The following is a 20,508-nucleotide window of genomic DNA, read 5'->3' on the forward strand; positions in this document are numbered from 1 at the left end:
AGCTCGCACCGAGAGCCCACACAGATTATGTATGGAAAAACCCCCAGAACAGTCTGGCTGTGGGTGGTAACAGGTGATTTCCTTCTTTATACTTCTTTTTCCAAATTTCTTCCAGTGAGCATGTATTGCTTATATAAGGCAATGTTTTGGGCCACATTAAGGGTCAAACTCGACTTTGTGCATGGTGGGTAAGTGCTCAACCACTGAGCTGCATTCGCAGTCCTCCCTGTGTACCTGAAACTGAAATCCTCCTGCCTCCACCAACCACCAACCAGCGGCTTGTGCGATCTCACCCTGTTACATTGTTTCAGTGTAGTGTTTAGGATTAAACCAAGGGCTTTGTACTAGTGAGCGCTTGGCTGGCTGAGCTACAGCCTTGGCCCTGTCCCAGTAAAATTGGAAATATTTTTCTTTTTTCTTCTTCTATTTATATTTTGAGGATTTAAAATCCCATCACAGCTGGCATAAGTCCATTAAGGCAATAGCAAGAAGGTGTCCAGTGCTACTCTCCCCTACAAGGGGGAAACTGAGGCTCAGATAGAAAAGCCTAACCCAGGCATGGGTTGATTGCTCTGCTCTTTAACTTCTGGGGCTTTCAGGGCTCTTCAGGGGTGGGTCCAGCTTCTCCCAATAGTAGCTTAGAAGGCTGCAATTGCCCACAGGCCTCCTTACACAGCACTTCTATTTCTGACCTAGCCTGGTACTTAACAAACCTCCCAGATGCCCGAGGCAGCTAGACGTTGTACCCACAGGGGTTCAAGTTAGATATTTTTCCCATTTGGCCAAAAGGAGAGTCAACCTACTAGAGTAGTGGGTGACAGCCTAGAGAACCTTTTCTGTCGGCCGGGGCTTGAGCCATGTCCACAGCTTCCTGCCGTTACTAACACCTTACTCTGATTTGCTAAGACCACCAAGGCTCTGGCGTCCTCACTACCACACCTTGGCAGATACAGTCCGTACTTGAACAATAGCTGGGTATGGTGGCACACCCCTATAACAGGACAGAAGCAGGACTGGCAGGAGCTCCCTCCAGCCAAGTTTTAAGGTACTGATGGCTTAAGGGGACCTGGTGACCACCCTGCTGTAGTTACAAAGTTTTGGTGCTTAGCTTGGTTGACAAGACAGACATCAAGCTGCTGCCTTGGGATCTGGGGACAAGGCCATCATGCAGAAAACAGGTGGAACTCCTGTGCTTGTGTCACTCGGTCCTAACAGAAGCGTGTGGAACCTAAATCACTCCTGCGGAAGAGATGAACTGGTACTGCAGCCCAAGTCTCTTCTTCACTGCAAGGCAGAACAGGCTGCGGGTCAGCGGGGTTGGAACGCGGGTGGAATGCAGGGTAACCTGGCTTTGGCTTTATCCACCCTGAGGATGACTAGCTATGTCACCTGATGGAAGTGTCAGGCTGTCCGGTAGCTTGTTGCTAGGCTCAGGCAGGGCTCCATTTTGCTAATTCTGCCATGCCTATACCAGCAAGGGTGGAACTGTCACAGTGGGTTCCACTCTGCTGCTGTGGTCTTGGCTCACTGTTAGCCTATGTTCTTGGTCAGTTTTTCAACCTGGTGCTCAGAAGCAAGTGTGTTCACCTTAGTTGAACCAAACCAAACCAAACCAAACCATCTAACCACCCACCCACCCAATCAACCAACCAAACCAACAAAACAGGTAGAGCTGTGCAGTGGTGGTGCATGCTTTTAATTCCAGCACTTGGGAGGCAGAGGCAGGCAGAGTTCTGAGTTTGAGGCCAGCCTGGTCTATAGAGCGAGATCCAGGGTGGCCAGGACTACAGAAAAACCCTGTCTCAGAAAACAAACAACAAAAACCCCAAACAAACAAAATGGAAAAAAAAAAAAAAAAACCCTAACCAAGCCTGTTGCATGGAAAGCAAAGCCTTGGTCTGTTAGACGCTTCTGACCACTCTTCAGCCCCGCGTCACACAGGGGCCTGCGTAGACCAGATGTCCAGAAGTATAAGCCGATCATCCGTCAGACCTGCAGCTGTTGATTCTGGCTTGACAAGGACCACCTGTGCTGCTGCCTGGACTAGAGGCCTCACCCTGTCCTTAGTCCTGAAGACAGAAAGGAGGGGCCAGACATTGCTTTTCTCTGGCCTGCAGTCAAGGATTACATGACTTTGCTTTTTTTTTAGCAAAGTCCCAGTATTTGCCTAAGTTCATTAATGATATTCCACTCAGTAGTGCAGCCCTGAAAAGTGTATGGTGCACTTACTGCCACCAGAGCACAAAAACTTAAAGCTGTTCTAGGTGACAAGTGGGCTCCCTAGGGCTTACCAAGTGGGGGAGGGGTGTGGCCAGGGGGCTGGGGCTCAGACTTGGCAAAGCTGAGCTGTGCGTCCAAGAGGCTGGCCTGAAAGATGGTGGTGAGCAGCAGGTCCAGGCCTAGATTGCTCAGGGCAGCCTGGAATGGGACCTCCTGAGGCTGGAGGGGATGCTCTGGCGCTCCTCCACCCAGGACTAGCTGCTACTTCCCTGAATGTGTCTGCGCGGCCCACGCCTGCTGGCAGCTCCAGCGAGGAGGCAAGCCAGCGCAGATCCCGCTCTAGAAGGCATGGCAGCGCGCGCTGCAGGCCAGGCCCTTCTTCCAGACACAGGGTGCAAGCCATTCCGAGGCACACAGGCACACATCTTGCCCGAGGAGCTAGGGAGCTCCTTGGTGAAGCTCTGAGAAGAGAGCCGCTGAGAGAAGGGCATCGTCCTGCAGACTTTACTGGGGACTTGCTGGTGTCATGGCCCCACAAGGCACGAGTGGGGGGGACAGCGGGGCTCTGGGCCGCCTGCCTTCCCACTTCCTGCAGACTCCGCATGCCCCCTGCCTCCGTACTGCAGGCCCCGCCCCTTGGCCTCCCACATAGTCGTTTCCAGTCTGGAAACAGAGCTTCTCCACAGCCTCTCCCTTGCTCACTTTTGTATCTCTAGGATCAACACGCGGTCCTTCCTTCAGCCACCCACCATTTAAACATCAATAATCAGATGCGCTGTTTGGCTGGCAAAGGGCGTGGAGCAGTTAACCAACAGAAGCAAGGTCTCCAGTTTTTTCAACTTTTGACTTTAATTTAATCTTCAGTACTTGACTCCTGATTTACTCAGAAGTTCCCAAGAGAGAAGTCTCTGGGACAATTCAGGAAGTAGCTGTCTACTAGGAAAGCGCAGCTGTGGTTCGGCTCCCCAGGCCCTGGACAAGGCTGGGCTCCTGACACTGACGGTGTACCACTAAGTGTAGATGGTAGCTTAGCTCTGGAGGGTGGAGAGGGCGGGCTGTGGTAGAGCAGGGGTCTGCACGAGGCCAGAGTCAGGCAAGAACCACAGCCGCACTTCTTCCTCCTTTCATTTATTTATTTATATATTTATTTATTTTTTATCGTTTTAGGGACAGTTGCTCTTTGTAGCCCTGGCTGTCCTGGAACTGGATTTGTAGACTAGACTGACCTCAAACTCAAAAGACCCATCTGCCAATGCCCCCCAGGTGCTGGGGTTAAAGGTGTGTGCTACTACCGCCTGGCTTTTTTTTTTTTTTTTTTTTTTTTGAGACAGTGTTTCTCTGTGTAGCCCTGGCTGTCCTGGAACTTACTCTGTAGACCAGGCTGAAATCTGCCTGCCTCTGCCTCCCAGAGTGCTGGGATTACAGGCATGCACCACCGCCCAGCTTGGCTTATTCTTTATAAAAATAACTTTTATGTGTGTTTGTGTGCCACGCAAGCAGGTGCTTGTGGATGCCAGAAAAGGGGGATTGGACCACTTGGATGTAGATACAGTTGAGGCTGTCTGATGTGGGTGCTTAGGAATTCAGGTTCCCTGAAGGAGCCGCAAGCTCTGAACAGCTGAACAACCTTTCCAGCTCATTTGTTCTTTCAGGTGAGACTCCAAAAGGCCCCCAACTTATTAAAATCCAGGAATTACATGATGAGTATCTAGGGTTATCGAAAAACAAGCTCTGATTTTGCAGTCAGCCTTGCCACAGCTGACATGAGACAACCAACCCCACAGGCAACCAAAATCAGTGCCAGAAACAAAACAAAACAAAAGCAGATGTGGCCTGTTTCTTTGGCTATGTCTCAAAAAGCAAAGCAACAACAGTAACAAAAAACAAACTGTTACCATCTTGATGATAATGGACTAAACCTCTGAACCTGTAAGCCAGTACCAATTAAATGTTGTCCATTTTAAGACTTGCCTTGGTCACAGTGTCTGTTCACCGTAGTAAAATCCTGACTAAGACAGAAGTTGGTACCAGGGACTGGGGTATTGCTGTGATAGGCCTGACCATGCTTGTTTGGAAGAATGTGGATTTTGGGACTTTGGGTTTGGAAGGCAGTGGGATGCTTTAAATGGGGCTTAATGGGCTCTCCTAGTAGGGATATGGAAGACTTTGTTACTGAGTGGTTTGAATTGTGAAGACCTGGCTCAAGAGGTTTTAGTGGAGAAGAACTTCTGTATGTGGCCTAGAGACTGTCTTTGCAATATTGTGGTAAAGAGTGTGGCTGCTTTTTGTCCTTGTCAGAAGATTCTACCTGAGGTGAAGGGGAAGAGACTCAGATGAATTGCACTGACAAAGGAAGTCTCAGAAAGGCCCATCATAGACTTTGTTCTCTGGTTAAGTCTCATGAAGACGTTCTGAATAAGTATAACAAGCTTAGAAAGGAGAAATATAAAGTATATAGTCCAAGTATTAACGAGGCACCAGGAAGTGAAATGGAACTGAATCCTGTGTTCGATTATATCGAAGTAAGGGAGTGGTGACCTTGGGGCAAGACCCCACCCAGCTAAGTTTAGAACCTTGCAGAGTGGTCTATACCTTTAATCCAGGAGATAAAGCCAAGGAGATTTCTGAGTTCAAGGTCAGCCAGAGAAAGAGCAAGTTTTAGGTGAAGCAAAGCTTAAATCCAGGCCTGGAGGACCACACCTTTAATTTTAGGAGATAAGCATGCAGATCTGAGTTCAAGGCAAATCTAAAGAGTTCAAAGTTCATCTGAGTTCAAAGTCAATCTCAGATCCAGGACAGTCAAGCTTAGGCAGTGAAGGAGTAGGAAAAGAGGAAGCTAGTGATAACATAATAGAACAAGGGGGGAGGGGCACATTCCAGCTCCTGCAAGCGTCAGAATGAGACAGCTTTGGCCATGTGGCTCTGGCTTTAGAGTCAAGAGAAGACTATGGGGACAATTGATGCTGGTTAGCTGGAGCTAAGAAATGAGCGGTGATTAAAAAGAGACCAGGAAGCCAGGCAGTGGTGGGGCACGCCTTTAATCCAGCACTTGACTTGGGAGACAGAGACAGGTGGATTTCTGAGTTTGAGGCCAGCCTGGTCTACAGAGTGAATTCCAGGACAGCCAGGGCTACACAGAGAAACCCTGTCTCCAAACAAACAAACAAACAAACAAATAAAAGAAGAGACCAGGATAATTGAAGTGAAATTATCTGTGAAGTGTTTTCTGAGAGCACCAAGAAGCTGTGTCCCAGAGATAGCCAGGGTTGTACCTCACGATGCAGCTGTATTGAGTTATGAATAAGAGTCACCCAGGTGTCTAAGTTATCCAGGTAACTAAGTCACCCGGATAACTAAGACACAAACCCACCCCAAAATAAAACAAGGTAGGAAAGTAAAGACTGTTCTTACCCAGCCATGAGGCACAGTAACGGGCAGCCTGGCAAGGTCTACCCATGGTGGTAAGAACAGCACAAACTTTGTTTGAGATAGTCTTAACATTAAGCCAGACGTGGTGGTGGTGGCGGTGCATACTTTCAATCCCAACAATCAGGAGGCAGAGGCGGGAAGATCTCTTTGACTTTGAAGCAAACATGTTCAACATAATAAAACTGTCTCAAAATAAAAGGCAAACCATAACAAAATTGCCAAAAGTACAGGCAGGTTACCGGAAGGCAAAGTGAAGGACCCCTCTAAGACCTTGGATCTACTCCCAGACGACCTCTAGGTCTCCACCCACTCTGTCCTAAGGAAGAGCTCTGAGGGATGGCTAGAAACCAATAGATCAGATAGTTAACTGACCCACTGCAGCTGCCTGTCTGGAGAGGCGCAGCCACAGGGGAGGGGGAGTTCGGTGGGGCGGGGGGCAAGGACACAGGACTCGGCCACTAAGGATACCTTGCCCTTTCCAGACATCTAAAACTTTGTTAATGTAAGAAGGAACCAAATTGAAGCCATTTTCGATAAAATTTCCATTTTGAATAGGGGTCAAATAAAGGTTAAGATCCCAAGACCTCCCTGGATAACTGACATTCTAGTTGGACAGTTGAGATGTCACCAACCACAATGGGAACAGGATAAGTGTACCACGAAGGCATGTTCCTAAGAAGTCCCTTATACCTAAACCCTGACTGGTGGGATAACTTGACATAGACTTTTGTGGATTTCAGGCTTAAAACCTGTACTGTTCTGGCTCTGGATTAGAGTTCAGCTCCTGAGTCTGTTCTGTGGTCCTGATGAATAGCTAGCTGCCTGAATTCAATAGATTTTTGTCATCTGCTTAAATACTAAGATGAACATTCAAAGATGCACTCAGTTCCCAAGTCTGTGCTGCTGTCCCTGACTGGTCAGGTTTGGCTGCCTAATTCAAATAAGGATCTTGCTTTGCTGGACTCTTGTGCCTACTTGGGTTATTTTGTTGGTTTTCTGGACCCCCAAGAGTTAGCACTTCTGCACACATTCATTCCACACTCCAGACTGGCTCACGCTGGTCCCTGGGGTGAAGGAAATGGAGATGAAACTTCCCTAGGGAGGGCAGATGGCCCAGACTGGGTAGATTTGTAAACAAAGCCCACAGTCAGCTGTGGACTGTTATTGCGCTGGCTGCGGTCTGAGCAGCACCCACAGCCTCCCACTTGCCTAGAGACCTTTGTGCTGGGTTCAGTACCTCTCCCCTGACCCCTCTCCAGAGGATCTGTTCTCCCTCTGTCCTCAAAGTCAATTCTCCCCATTGTTCCCCTGCAAGTGATGGGGTTTACTTGTCTTACTAAGTTTTTGCTGGCTGGCAGTGTGTTCTCCCCAGAGCCATGGGAACCACGAGTGGGCAAAGCCAGAAGAGCGGTCATCTCTCATCCTTGTGTTTCTGGAAATGGAACCCACAGCAGGCCTTGGATGTGCTCTGCCACAGGCATGCCCTGGCACATTCTGTCAGGGTGCTTTCAGGGTGGCTGTGGTGGGCAGGCTACCAGTCTGTCCTGTATGTTGTCTGCCCAGCAGGCCACAGATGTTACAATCTTCTTAATTTGTTTTGTTGAGACAGGGTCTCACTGTAGAGCCCTGGCTGTCCTGGAACTCACTCTGTAAACCAGGCTGGCCTCAAACTCACAGAAATCTACCTGCCTCTGTCTCACAAGTGCTGGGATTTAAGGTGTATGCCAACATACCAGGCTGTGTCATTCAGACTTCTGGAGGAGGTAGGTGGTGAAGTTTAGACCCACCAGTTGTTCACCAGGTGGAGTTTAGACTCAGCTCAGTGGTACTAGCGTGTTTAAGGCCTTCAGTTCAATTCGAGAAACACAAACTCCCTCTCCCCCATCTTCTCTAACTTTAAAAAGTACAGTCTTCCCAGACATGGTGGTACACTTCTAATAGCAGTTCAAGATCAGCAAAGGGTACGTGAAATACTCTCAGAAAAAAGAAAAACCAAAGGAGGCTGTATACTAGACTGCCAGGCCTATCCAAAGCACACCCCCCAACCATTAGACTATTCTGTCTAACCTGTTACCCACACCCTCTGTAGCCTAGACAAGGTCTTGCTGTGGTCAACTGTCTTTAAGAGCAGTACGCTCAGCTGCAAGATTCTGGAATTGGTTGTACTGAGCGACTTACTATTGACATTAGTCTTTCTGTCCGCCATCTGAGGACAGAGATCACAAGTGTGCGTCACCACATCTAGCCTAATTTTGAAGTGGTCCTGCTTCAGAATGACAATATTAATGCTTTCTTGCCTGGCCTTCCCACACTCAACTGGAGGGCCGAAACTTGGTGCCTTTGCTGGAACTGGTTTTTGGTTTCCTTGCAAAGTCCTTGTGCTCCACCACAGTGAGCTAACAAAGTGGCGGCCTTCTTGTTGGCCTCAGGCTGACCTTTATATGGTGGACCAGCCCTTCCAGAGGTCCTAGGAGCCTGGCACATTTTCTCCGGTAAGAAAGTTTGCAATATTAACCCTATCTTCAGGACCATACTGCCTGCCAGGTTCCCTAATTAGCGATACTCCCAGGAAGTAGACAGGGGAAAAAAAGTGGTGTTGTGAAATAATGTGCAATATTAATGCTTTATTTTGGACTCTAAGGAAGGACACAGGCAGGGTTTTTTTTGTTTTGGAGACAGGGTTTCTCTGTGTAGCCCTGGCTGTCCTGGAACTCACTCTGTAGACCAGGCTGGCCTTGAACTCAGAAATCCACTTGCCTCTGCCTCCCAAGTGCTGGGATTAAAGGTGTGAGCCACCACTGCCTGGCTTTTTTTTTTTTTTTATTAAAGATTTATTGTTCGATGTAAGTACGCTGTAGCTGTCTCAGACACATCAGAAGAAGGCGACTGATCTCACTACGGATAGTTGTGAGCCACCATGTGGTTACTGGGAATTGAACTCAGGACCTCCCGAAGAGCAGTCAGTGCTCTTAATCACTGAGTCATCTCTTCAGCCAGGAGCACCATATGTGATGGAGGTTTTCGTGTTTTGACCTAAGGTCTAGGACAGCCAGGGCTATACATAGAAACCCTTTCTCAAAAAACAAACAAACAAACACTAAATTAGTAAACCTTCTAAATCCAACCAGCTCAGGAACCCAGTGGCTGTCTGTACTCCTCAGAGGCAGTTATTTATTTGACCGTAACTTAAAGTGCAGCCAGATGGCAGTTGGAACAACCCCACGAGTGTTTGCGTCCACACAGAAGGTGGCCATGTGGATCAGGGCCCTGGCAGACCTGTAGCACCCGGCTGGCGTAGAGAATGGAGAGAGAAGCAGTTAGCCAGAGCCAGTTCTTTTCCCTTGCTTTGGCTCTGGTTGGCTCGGAACTTGCTAAGTAGCCCAGGCTGGCTTCAGCTCTCCCACCTCTGCTTCCCACGTGCTGAGGTTAAAGCTGTGCACCGCGGCAGCCGCAGCGGGGTGGGCCTCTGACAGACCTCTGCATGAGTTCTGTGGGCCATCCCCCTGACTGGATTTCTAGGGCAAGAGTCTTCAAGACAGGGCCTCACTAGGTAGTTCTGGCTGTCTACGACCTCGCTATGGAGATCTGCCTACTGTGGTCTTCCCAAGTGCTTAGATAAAAGGCATGTCACCATACCCAGCTTAAGGCAGGATTCATGGACCAACGGCTTGTCTAATTCCCAAAGAACAGCTCAGCAGCTCTGTCTTGATAAAGAAAGTCATATATGGCTGTCTGTCTGTCTGGCAAGGATCCAGTGACCTAGAGCACCCATGTGCAGTCTACATGCAGATCTCAAGAGAAGCCCGTGCGTATGTGCAGTACCCATTCTTCTGGGACCCTTTAACGTTTAAGGGGATGGAAAAGAGCTGGCACCAGGCCACAGGGCTGGGTGGTCCCTGTTTAGCAGGACTCAGCTCCAGCAGCACCTCTCTCTAGAGGCCTTGCATCCAGGGAGTAAGAGATGGGAAGATGTCAGGGTCATAGGACAAGCAGCTCCGAGCATTCCACTGACGGGCTGCTGTCTGCCTGGCCACTTCTCAGCTGGTGTCAGGGCTGTATTGTCTTTATCTGCCCTGCTGAAGGTCCTGGTTTAGCCACTTGCTTCCTTCTAAACCTGTTCTTCCTTCCCACTGAGTCCCTGCTGCTGCCTGCTGCTTACACAGCGCTGCCCATTTTTTTTTCTCTCCCTCACCCCAGACCAATCAAAGGGCTCATGAGGCTGCCTCACTGGGGTGCCAACAGCTGGCAAGCCCAGGCCTCTGTTAGGTTTCCCTGGCTTGCTCTTTAGCTCTCCTTTTGCCACAAGGCCCAGTGAGCCACCCTCGTCATTCACTCTCTTTGTCCCTTTGTAGGTCCTAGAGAGCCGGTCCTCCAGAGTCCCAGGATGCTCTGCGGTGGACATGACAGCGAATCCCACCCTGTTCCACTCCAAGTCCTTGCTTGTTTTTTCTTTCTTTTTTTTTTTTTTAAATCTTTTTTGTTTGTTTTCTTTTGGATTTGGTTTGTTGGAGACAGGGTTTCTCTGTATAGCCCTGGCTTCCACTCCAAGTCCTTGCTTGTTTTTTCTTTTTTTTTTTAAAATCTTTTTTGTTTGTTTTCTTTTGGATTTGGTTTGTTGGAGACAGGGTTTCTCTGTATAGCCCTGGCTGTCCTGGAACTCACTCTGTAGACCAGGCTGGCCTTGAACTCAGAAATCCGCCGGGCAGTGGTGGCGCATGCCTGTAATCCCAGCACTCTAGGAGGCAGAGGCAGGCGGATTTCCGAGTTCGAGGCCAGCCTGGTCTACAGAGTGAGTTCCAGGACAGCCAGGGCTACACAGAGAAACCGTGTCTTGAAAAAAACAAAACAAAACAAAACAAAAAAAGAAATCCGCCTGCCTCTGCCTCCCACAGTGCTGGGATTACAGGCGTGCGCCACCACTGCCTTGCTTGTTTTTTCTTTTCTTTTTTTTAAAGCTTTTCAAGACGGTGTTTCTGTGTAGCTCTGACTATCCCGGAACCCTCACTTTTAAACATATGTAAACGTGGTGTGTACGTGTGTTATATACACATGTGAGAACAAGTATCCATGAAAGTCAGACGTGCTGGATCGTCTGGACCTAGAGTGTCAGGAGTTTGTGAGCTGGAAATGTAACCCAGTCCTTGGCATAAGTAGTACGTACTCCTAACCACTCAGCAATTTCTCCAGCATTAAGTTTGGACTCCTTGTTGTTGACTGACTGCTGGAATGTAAGTTTTGAGGTCTCTGGTCTGTGTTTTTATTCATCCATGTTGTCTTGTATGTCTTGACCATGGCAGACAAGACAACAAATAGCTATGACTTAAGCTAGTCCAGACTTCATGCCCCAGGTATCAACCACCTAAAACACACTCTCAATCACTGTGACAAGTTCTTTGTGACATTAAATTGTTAAACTGAGTGTCAGGCTCACTGCCCACCCCCGTATGTGCTGTGGAGAAGCTGTAAGTCCGATGCGTGTATGAGTCACTGGGAAGGCGAGGATTATCAGGCACCACATGGAAAAAACCAACTCAGTGAGGCCAGGGCCTGGTGTTTCCTCGTGGGAGTGCACGGGCCCCAAGGACTGAGCAGCCACCATGTCCTCCCAGGGACCAGGGCGGCTGGGAAAAGGGCTCCTCGCAGAGCATTCAGTACACACATCCTTTGCCGCCATTCAGCCCAATGGGAGGCAGCAGCATGCTTCCCGTCTGTCTTAGGCTGAGGCTTCAATAGAGCATTAGGAGACAGTGCAAGGTTTTACTGAGAAAAAGTGAAATTTTAATTATCTTGTGAATCTACTTAGAAAAACACACACAAGCAATGTTCACAACTATAAATTTAAACCTTTTGCACTAAAAAAAAAAAAAAGCAAAAAAAATATCACGAAACAAACACAAAACCACAGGCATGAACTGTAAACCTGTATTAATTATCAACTAGTCTTAAGGTTAATTCTTAGCAGTAATTCAGTATTTTCCTTCTTGGCAATTGTAATGTTTTAGCACCAAATGATCTCCCACAGAGGTACTAGTAATGCTGGCTGCCAGTGTGAGGAGCTATTCGCAACCGTGCTCCCCACACATCATCCACTCACACACCACACACACACACACACACACACACACACACACACACACACACAAGGGAGTCCTGTGCAGATGGTGATGCACTGACTCCCAGGGCAATGGAAACAAGGCAGAGGCACGGGTCACAGACTTTAATGTAGTGCATTCGTAGAGAAGGCCAGCCTTCGCTCCCAGCCGCGCTCTCGTCCTCAGACTTTAATGTCATGATTTAGAAGATGCAGACGTTATTGCCTAAATATTACTCTATACATTTCCGTCAGTGCTCTGGAAAACACCTTAAATTGCTACTTAATTTACACCATAATTACTGGGTTACAGCTTTAGCTCATTGGCAATTTTGGAAGCAATATTTTTGAAAGCTATGGATGTCCCTGATATCCGCTTAAACCGGACTCCATTGAGAGACAGTCTTGGCAGCTTACAGACTTCCATCTCCCATTGTACCAGGTTCTCTGCGTGGCCGTCGCCATGGACGCAGAAGAGCAGGAAGCGCTCTCTCTGCTCATAGTCGCAGTTATTGGCGTCCAGCACTTTGCGGATCTCCCGCATCATGTCACTGGGGTCCATGGAACTCGTGGTTTTCATGCTCCAGGTGAAGCGCAGCGAGCGGGGTTTGGCTTCTCTGTTTTCATCCTTTTGTTCCGAAGCTACATTGCGACTGAAATGCACAGGGCAGTGTGATTTTTAATTGTACTGGAAAAAGAACTTTTTTTTTTAAACCTTAGCTAGCTGTCAACTCCTTCAGCTCAAATGACAGCTGATCCCACACGTTTACCAAAGGCATATGAGGCGTAAACGTAGATCTTCAACCCATAAACGTAAAAACTGCACACAAAATCCTACCTGCCTGGAAATCTTTGAAATCAGGCAAGCGCGCCCACTCCTGCACTGGGGAGGGCACAGAGCAGCACCCTTCTGCTCTACCACACACCGCTTCTCTATTTCCAACAGCTATGCTTGCTATGAGTGCCACAGAACCAGTGCTCAGAGGCTGACTCAGCCTTCCTCCCCAGCTGAGGGCTCCTGTCCCATGGCCAGAGGCTGAGTGCACAGGTAGGCCCCCGGCTCCGTCAGCACCGTCTCACCGTCCCAAGTCTCTACTGCTGCTCCCTTTTGGTACAGTTCTAACGTCATTGCTGAAACCACTGGTCCTGTTCCTGTGCTGCCAGCTACTCACAAGGCTGGGAAGGAAGGGTCCCGCAGGCCATGACCCTGAGGGACTGAACAACAGTGAGGCCCACTCAAAATGGGCAAAACCAAGCCCTACAAATACCACAGCTTAGATGACCTCATTTTAATGAGACAGAGGGAAAACTGAAATGCTGCAGCTCACTTGTCTGTGGAGCACTGAAATGATGGGTTTGCACAGGCGAGAGCCCGGCACGCAGCTCAATTGCTACCTTAGACACGCCGTGGCCTACGAAGGCAAGCAGGAGCTTGGCAGTGTTTCTGGGATCAGGAGACCTTATGTGAGGAGGCAGAGGCAGCACAGAAAATAAACCTCATGGCAACTAGAAACAGGTCTGGGGCTGCCGCTTGTCTGTGTCTTCTTTCTTGACTCTAGGGTCTCATGGAGCTCACACCCGACCTCTACCCACTGGGCCTGCTGCTTTCTTGCCCAGTGCACAGACTCTAGTTGTATGCCACCACGACTGCTGGGTTTCTGAACAGAGATATTGCTTCAAACACAGAGGTAGGAAAGTGCAGAATGCACTGAAGGCCCACCAGAGTCACACACCCCAAAGCGCTGGCCCTGACAGAGCACTTGCTGGCCAGCCTTGTCTTGTTCTGTGTAGGAAGCAGGTCCCATTACCACCTTCCTCTGAGGAGGGGACAATACAGATCTGCAGGGACAGGCCTGGGAGGAGACTCCCTGCTCACCTCAACTCTGTGTTAAAGGGAGAGACACAGTGCTCAGGACCTCACAGACAGTGCTCAAGCAGTGGGTGTCATGAAGAGTGCCACTTGGGACTGCAGCGTTACCACAGTGTACTGGGAAGAACAGGAGGAGGCCTACTATAAGACATGGAATCCTGAGCCAATCTGTGATTCCATATTCACACAATGAGAGCTACACAAAACCAAAAGGCAAACAAACAACTTCTATAATTATAATTTAAAAAGAAATGCCATCTCAGCCCTCCTGAACTTATTTAGGCATCAAGAGACAGACAAAGGTGAACTGGGGCTGAGGGTGCTTAGGAAGGCTCCCTGGCACACTGCTGCCCTCTTATGGCTGCTGGGGCAAAAAGCAGTCTCCTAGGTCCCGCAAGCAGAGCCAGCAGCCTCAAGAACATCCCAGAACCGGAACCTGGGCACATTACCAGGCCCAGTACTGAGTAAGCATGAGACAGCACTGATCCCCCGGCACAACACTGAGGTAGGTAAGCACTTAGAAAATATTTCAAGTAAAAGTCATTCCCTCACCTTGAGCCCTCATATCTCCCGTTCCTCTCATATTCAGTTGGAAGTCTCATGGACAGAACGGAGAAGCAAAGGAAGTGGGAAAGAGAAAAGAAATCTTACAAACTGGCACACAACCACGTACATCAACAGAACATTACACAATGGATAAGTTTTTCTTTAGTTACCGCTGAACTATTAAAACTCCTCCTCCTCCTCTTCCTCTGTGTGACTCAGTTGAGGATTTGTTCTCTATGAGGACAGAGCTGTGTAGAGGCAGACTGCCCATTCAGGAGAGTTGTCTTCCAGCTCTGCACACTCCCGGCTTTGGACTAGAGCTGTTCTATGTCCTAGTACCGCTCTACACAGTGCAGTTCCCATTTAAAAGGAAATGAAGTTACCAGCAGACCTCCATTTTCAAATCTAACGAATGTGTTAATGAAGAATCAGCTATTTGGGAAGACCGCTTGAGAATCACCATGGAGCGGGACTTGTCACAAGAACAGCTCTCTTCAGTTCAACCCAGAGACCATGTTTCATAAACAGGAAATGCAGCCTGGTCTTCTCTTCCTGAGAGCCACAGGCAGACAGGAACTGTAATCCGCCCCCCCCACCCCCTTTTGAAACAGGGTCTTTAATGTAGCCTTGGATAGCCTAGAACTCCACAGAGCTCCATATGTAGACTAGGCTGGCTTTGGGACACAGAGGTCAGTCTTCTCTGCTGCCCAGGTGACAGGATTAAGGGCGTCACACACCTGGCAGCAGTCACCTTAAGAGCAGAGCTTCTACGTGCACATCCCAAGAACATCAGTATTTTTGGTCTCTTATTGTCAAAACCAAAGATATTCACCCAAATGGAGCCAGTTTACTGTCTCGCTCTAGTAAAACAATGGCACATGCGTCCCTCATTGAGAGGTGGCTTCAGAGAACTTGACATCTCTGCTGTGACGTTACTGAGTTCTTCACACCGGAGATGTCCTTGCCAACTCAGTCCTCAGTGAGTAACGGTAATGTCTAACCCAATCACCACTTACCTTCTGCATGCCTGAGGCTAAGTCACTGACTGTACACTGATTACTGAACACATCATCTTTAAACAGGCGCATGCTCAGTGTTATTAGTACCAGGACAGAATGATCTGAATGCTAAACCATTCTACTATGACAGAGTGCACAGCATGCACGGGCCTTTGCTGAGTGGGTGCTGCAGTGCCTTTAAAATGCTCAGAGTTAATCTAGTTCTTTCCAGTTTCCTTTTAAGGAAATGAGGATTTAGTTCTTAGCAGAAAGTTTAGTTTTAAAGCAAAGAACAACAAAAAGTAACAACAATAACAAAAACAACAAGAAGACCAACAGCCAAACCTGAGGTTAATTGCAGGAGCCGTTTGGGGAGGGGGGGGTGCAGAGCAAGGGCACACAGACAAGTCCTACCTTTTGATAAACCTGAATGACAGGTTTCTAGAAGAAATTAAGCCAAAAAAAAAAAATTAACAGAAAAGACTTGTACAAATTAAACAGAAAATCTAATTAATTATATAAAGAATAGAAAAAACAAACATCAGGGCTCCTCTTCTGGTCAATATCAATAAAAGCAGCATTTGTTGAAAAAGTAAAATTATTGTAAACATTTAACTTGATTGTGGTTTTTAAGTTGAAACAAAAAACTTGTTTCGCTATAGTAACTAAATTCATTACAGGATCTTTTAAAATAAAATTCAGCCCTTAAAAACTATCATGAATAGTGGTTGTGTGGTGGTACATGACTTTAATCCCAGCACTTGGGAGTCAGAGAAGGCAGGCAGAACTCTGAATTTGAGGCTAGCCTGGTCTACAGAGTGAGTTCCAGGGCAGCTAGGCTATACAGAGAAACCCTGTCTCGAAAAACAAAAACAAAACCCCAAGCCCCTAAACCCAACCAATCAAACAAAAAATTATCATGCTCATTATAATGCTGTTATTGCTTAAGGGCCTTGCTGTCTGTGTCAGAGGCTGGCCTTGGATTTGCAACCTGCCTCCACCTGAGTGCTGAAATTACAGACTGCCACCACACCTGCAAAGGCAATGTCATCTAACAAGTACTTTGTGATATACATGTAATAAATACCATTTCTCAAATTTCTACAGATTATCTTCCAAGCAGAACTCTTGCCTTCTGTTGCATAAACACAAAAGCTCTAATTACACGTCATTTAGACAAGGAAAGGGTCATCACTGAGCTGTGTGTGACTGCATGGTTCTGCAATCTAACTGTGACAGAGATGTGACGTGCTGGACCTTTGAGGCCAGTCAGGTCTACTGATGTCGAGTTCCAGAGCCAGTGCTGCACAACAACATTGTGGATTTTAAAAAGGAGATAGAGCTGGTAATTCTGTCTAGTAGCTTTGTGTAACATGCATGAAAACTTTGGGGTTCATCTATAGTACTTCATGAAATGAGAATGTCTGGGCATATCTGTCTCGAAGATAAGAGGACCAAAAGTTCAAGGTCATCCTTGGCTACATAGTGAGCTTGAACCCAGCCTGGGCTACACGAACCCCTGTCTCAAACAACAACAAAACCAAACTAAAACACAACAAATTTAAAGAGACATATGGGCTGTGCTGAAAAGAATCTGACAAGATCTTTCTCACAATAAGCACTTCTGGGCAAGTGTAGGTCCAGTGTTATAATACACACACACATATTCACCAAATGATGGTGTAACAAATACTTTGAATTTTGGGTTCCCTTTGGGTTTAACTTTGTACTGCTCTTAGGGAAGTTCAAACTCTTGCCCTGTCACCTGTAACTGAGCTGGGCTCCACCCATAGCTAGAGTGCATGTGGCCTGTGAACCACAGGCTGGACACACTTGCTTAGAGAGAATGAAAGGTACTCCATTACAGTCTATGCTATAGACAGCTGCTATCCACATCATACAGACCACGCAATGGTGCCCAGCAGGATAAACACTGTATGCATATAAAGTACTTTTAATTAGACACCACAAAAATATCTATTATTTCACATGAATCCCAGTCCCTTCCTCTTCTCCCAGCACTGGGGATCACAGCAGGCCTGCTGGATCATGTCACTCAACTGCATGCCTGGACAACAGGGGTTTTTAAAAAAGATTTATTTATATATTTTAGGTGTTATGAGGGTTTTGCCTGTATGTGAGTGTAACGAGCCCAAGGAAGCCAAAAGAAGTGATGGACCGTGTGAGAGAACTGGAGTAGTAGACGACCATTAGTGGACATGTGGGTGCTGGGGACTCAACAGGGACTTTTCAGAAATAGTAGTGGGTGCTTTACCCTGAGACAGTCCTCCAGCCTCTCACAAAGTTTTTAAAATACATTTTAGTTCCTGATTTTCTAGGTAAGTCAAAAGTTACTGTCAAATAAAACTTAGATACTTTTCTTAATATTTCTTCCCTCAAACCTCTTTTAATATACAAATAAGGTGGAGAGAAGATAATGGAAAACAGACTGAGGACCTGTGTTATATGCCTGGGATCATGTGGACCTGTGTCTGGGCTAAAGTTGTATACTGCCTGCAGGGTCTCGCAGACTTGTTTATGTGTGTGTGTGTGTGTGTATTTGTGCATACATGGATGACATCAAATCCTTCTGGAGTTCTAGTTAAGGTGGCTGTGACCAACATTAAATGTGTAGTAGGAATCAAACTCCTGTCCTCTACAGGATCAGTTTGGTATTCTATTTTTTTTTTTTTTTTTTTTTTTTTTTTTTGGTTTTTTGGATTTGGTTTTTTCCGAGACAGGGTTTCTCTGTATAGCCCCGGCTGTCCTGGAACTCACTCTGTAGACCAGGCTGGCATCGAACTCAGAAATCCGCCTGCCTCTGCCTCCCAGAGTGCTGGAATTACAGGCGTGCGCCACCACACCCGGCTCAGTTTGGTATTCTTAAACACTGAACCATCTTTAGGATTGGAAGATTCTGCCAGCCTGGGACACAGAGGAAAATTCTGCCTCAAATAAAATAAAAAATAAAAAATAAAATAATTAAATAAACTGGAGGCAGGGTGGTTGGTGAGACTGCTCAGTGGCTGAGAGCACTAGCTACTCCTGCAGATGATGTGTGGGCTTTGACCCCAGCACCTACACAGTAGTGTACAACTCTCTGTAACTCAGGTTTCAGGGAATCTAAGATGTATACAGGCACCAGACACATATACAGTACATTGACATGCGTGTAGGCAAAACATTTATATATGTAAAGTAAGATTTTTGTTTTTTTTTTTTTTTAATTTTTTTATTCGATATGATTTTTGGTTTTTGAGACAGGGTTTCTCTGTGTAGCCTTAGTTGTACTGGAATTTGTTCTGTGTACCACGCTGGCCTTGAACTCCCAAATGTTGGGATCAAACCCATAAGCCCCCACACTGTCCAGCCTAAAATCTTAAAAAAAAAAAAAAAAGAAAGAAAGAGAAAACAAAACAAAACAAAAAACAACTAGAGGTGCCTATAAATTATAAAATATGATGTGGAGGAGGCAGTAGATCTCTGTGAGTTCAAGGCCAGCCTGGCCTACAGAGTGAGTTCCAGGACAACCAGGACTACACAGAGAAACCCTGTCTTGAAAAACCGGAAGGAAAAAAAAAAAGGTGGAGAGAGACATAGGGAATAGAATACTTAGGTATGTACTCATTGTACATGTAGAAATATGTATACTACTTATAGAGATATCATACATAAAATGTGCATGATACAGATGTTATATAATATACAAATATATATGTATAGGTAGAAAATAACTATACAGTCAGGTGTGGCCTTGAATACTTTTATTCCTCTAGCACTAGGGAGGCAGAGTGGATCTTTGTGAGTTTGAGGCCAGCCTGGCCTGCACTGCAAATTCCAAGACAGCCAGGGCTACAGAAAGACCCTGTCTCAAAAACTGACAGAGCCAGGGCACTTGCACCTTCCGAGGACCCACATGATGTCCCCTAATAGTTCCAGACCCCAGTTCAGGGGACTGACACCCCCTTCTGTCCTCCTCCAGCACCAGGCGTGAGTGTGGCACATAGATACACATTTGAGCAAAACACCTCTACACATAAAATAAATAGATCTACAAGAATAAAACCACACCCAAAACAACCAAACCAAACAAACTACATATGCATAGCTATCTGCCTATGTATTTTAGCACAAAATAGCCTTCAAATATTAGCTAATCTTTCCTCTTTAAAAAACGTTTTATGTGTGGGCTGGAAAGATGGCTCAGCAGTCAAGAGCAACAACTGCTCTTCAGAAGGTCCTGAGTTCAAATCCCAGCAACCACATGGTGGCTCACAACCATCCATAATGAGATCTGACGCCCTCTTTGGGGTATCTGAAAACAGCTATAGTGTACTCACACAATAACAACAATAAATAAATCTTTAAACAAACAAACAAACAAACAAACAAGCAAACAAACGTAGGTTTTATGTGTCTGATGTCCACATGGCCCACAGGTGAAGGGCAGAGGACACTGAGCCATCTCAACAACCCCACTGTGGCACTCCGCTGTTGGTTTCCTGCATGGATCTATGTGGTGTGTGTGCAAGTGAGCTCGGAGGCCAAAGGAAAACATCAGGCATTCTGCTCTATCACTCTTCACCTTACTCCTGCAGCCAGGATCCGCCTTCCTTTCTTTCCTTTCCTCCCTCCCTCCCTGTATTTCCCTTTTGTCTGCATGTAAGTGCACCAACTGCATGCTGTGCCTATGGAGGCCAGAGGAGGGCACCAGATCCCTGGAACTGGAGTTATGGCTAACTTGAGAGCTGCTATGTGGGCACAAAAACCGGAACCTGGGGCTTCTACGGGAGCAGCTTAACTGCTGAGCCATCTCTATAAGCTCCTAAAATGGGGCCTTTACTGAACCTGAAACTAGTGTAGCAGACAGTAAGCTCAGCAAGTCTTGTCTCTGTCCACCACAGTGCTGTAGTCATAGGCATGAGCACGGAATCTGTGGCCACGAGCTTAGTTAGCAATCGTTCTTGCTGAGACACTTATACAGCTCCCAAGTGCTGTGATTTTACATCATTGCTAGGTGTACATTACCAAAGAGCAAAAAGGAGGCAAGTAAGTTGGAGGGTTTTAATGATTCTCAAATTATTATTTAAGTGCCAGTTCTAGGGGCTGGGGGGATGCCTCAGTGGTTAAGGCGCTCAGTAACAAGCCAGACATGGGAGAGAGAGATGGTTGCGTGTCTAGAGACATTCACAGGGACACTGGTTTTCTTGGTGACAGCTAAACTGCAATGGGCATGTCATGTGGACAGATGTGTGGACAATACAAATAATAACTGAAGAAGAATTCTTCCCCTTTACTACTGTGAAATGATGCTGAGCCTAGAAATTCTAGTTAGAACTCTAAAAGTTGGAGAC

The 20,508-nt window shown here is 46.9% G+C and overlaps 1 protein-coding gene across 6 annotated transcripts in view; it reads right to left on the reverse strand.

Annotated features, from left to right (window-relative positions):
• Window positions 1-11,851: 11,851 nt before the first annotated feature.
• Mark3 (microtubule affinity regulating kinase 3) overlaps window positions 11,852-20,508 on the reverse strand; it is a 78,274-nt gene continuing 69,617 nt past the window's right edge. For 2 of the 6 annotated variants that reach the window (XM_052184971.1, XM_052184969.1), the window contains exons 16-18: window positions 15,569-15,595; window positions 14,163-14,207; window positions 11,852-12,393 (exon numbers count right to left, since the gene is read on the reverse strand). In XM_052184971.1, coding sequence (XP_052040931.1) covers window positions 12,048-12,393; window positions 14,163-14,207; window positions 15,569-15,595 — 418 coding nt within the window. In that variant the 3' untranslated portion in view covers window positions 11,852-12,047. The remainder of the gene's footprint in view (window positions 12,394-14,162; window positions 14,208-15,568; window positions 15,596-20,508) is intronic. The other 4 variants (XM_052184974.1, XM_052184970.1, XM_052184973.1 and 1 more) reach the window with 2 other exon arrangements.

The sequence above is a fragment of the Apodemus sylvaticus genome, chromosome 6, assembly GCF_947179515.1.
Source record: "Apodemus sylvaticus chromosome 6, mApoSyl1.1, whole genome shotgun sequence".
In the NCBI taxonomy this organism is placed as follows: Eukaryota; Metazoa; Chordata; class Mammalia; order Rodentia; family Muridae; genus Apodemus; species Apodemus sylvaticus.